The sequence below is a fragment of the Empidonax traillii genome, unplaced genomic scaffold (assembly GCF_003031625.1).
Source record: "Empidonax traillii isolate 1590-97213 ecotype Southwest subspecies unplaced genomic scaffold, ASM303162v1 scaffold6346:size6173, whole genome shotgun sequence".
Classification (NCBI taxonomy): domain Eukaryota; kingdom Metazoa; phylum Chordata; class Aves; order Passeriformes; family Tyrannidae; genus Empidonax; species Empidonax traillii.
In genome coordinates, this window is record NW_020961539.1 from 4,756 (window position 1) to 6,103 (window position 1,348).

At 61.4% G+C, this 1,348-nt stretch overlaps 1 protein-coding gene across 1 annotated transcript in view; it reads left to right on the forward strand.

Moving 5' to 3' along the window:
- LOC114073407 (protein-tyrosine kinase 2-beta-like) overlaps positions 1-969 on the forward strand; it is a gene marked incomplete at both ends in the record, with an annotated part of 5,706 nt that extends 4,737 nt beyond the window's left edge. Inside the window, 2 exons of the mRNA XM_027911163.1 lie at positions 340-552; positions 874-969. Coding sequence (XP_027766964.1) covers positions 340-552; positions 874-969 — 309 coding nt within the window. The remainder of the gene's footprint in view (positions 1-339; positions 553-873) is intronic.
- Positions 970-1,348: the final 379 nt, after the last annotated feature.

Sequence of the window (1,348 nt, forward strand, 5' to 3'; positions counted from 1 at the left end):
TCTCCGTCCCCATCCCAGGTTCTCTCTCCTCACTCCCTGCTGTTATCCCAGTTATCTGGCTGTGTTCCCTCCCTCTCCATCCCTCTCCCTCCCCATCCCTGTCCCTCCCAGGCTCTCTTTCCTCAATCCCCTCTGTTATCCCGGTTATCCGGGTGTGTCCCCTCCCTCTCCCTGTCCCTCCCTGCTCACTCCCGCCGTTATCCCGGTTATCCTGGTGTGCCCTCTCCCTCTTTCTCCTCACTCCCGCGGTTCTCCCGGCTCTCCGGGTGTATCCCCTCCCTCTCCCTGCTCACTCCCGCCGTTATCCCGGTTATCCGGGTGTATCCCCTCCCTCTCCCTGCTCACTCCCGCCGTTATCCCGGCTCTCCGGGCGTGTCCCCTCCCTCTCTCTCCTCACTCCGGCGGTTCTCCCGGCTCTCCGGGCGTGTCCCCCTCCTCCGTGTCCCCGCAGGGACATCGCGGTGCGGAACATCCTGGTGGCCTCTCCCGACTGCGTCAAGCTGGGAGACTTCGGCCTCTCCCGCTACATCGAGGACGAGGAGTATTACAAAGGTGGGGGGGAAGCTGGAACCGGGAATGCCTTCCATGAAACCGGGAATGCCTTCCCTGGGGCCGGGAATGCCTTCCATGGAACCGGGAATGCCTTCCCGCTGGGAGCTGGGGATCCCTTCCCGCTGGAGCCGGGAATCCTTTCCCTGGGAGCTGGGAATCCCTTCCCTGGGAGCCGGGAATCCCTTCCCTGGAACCGGGAATCCCTGCCCGTGGAGATCCCTTCCCTGGGAGCCGGGAATCCCGTCCCTCTGGAGCCAGGATTGTCCCAGCAGGGGCCGGGATTGTCCCCGCCCTCCCCAACCCTTTCCCGTCCCTTTCCAGCCTCCATCTCCCGCCTGCCCATCAAGTGGATGTCTCCCGAATCCATCAACTTCCGGCGCTTCACCACGGCCAGCGACGTCTGGATGTTCGGTGAGGGCGGGAAACCGGGATACTGGGATGGGCTGGGATGCTGGGAGCCATCCCACCGGGAATGGGGAGAAATCCTGCTCGGGAATGGAGGGTTATCCCAACCTTATCCCAGATGGAGCCACCCTGGGGAAGGGCTTCCAGTCAAACATCCCTGGGGGCTTCCTGATCCTTCTTCTCCAGGGAATTTCGGGAAGTTTTGGGGCTGAGTTAAATCCCATTCCCTGTGGATATCCATGCACCCATTCCCTGTGGATATCCATCCACCCATTCCCTGTGGATATCCATCCACCCATTCCCTGTGGATATCCATCCACCCATTCCCTGTGGATATCCATCCACCCATTCCTGTGGATATCCATTCCCTGTGGATATCCATGCACCCATT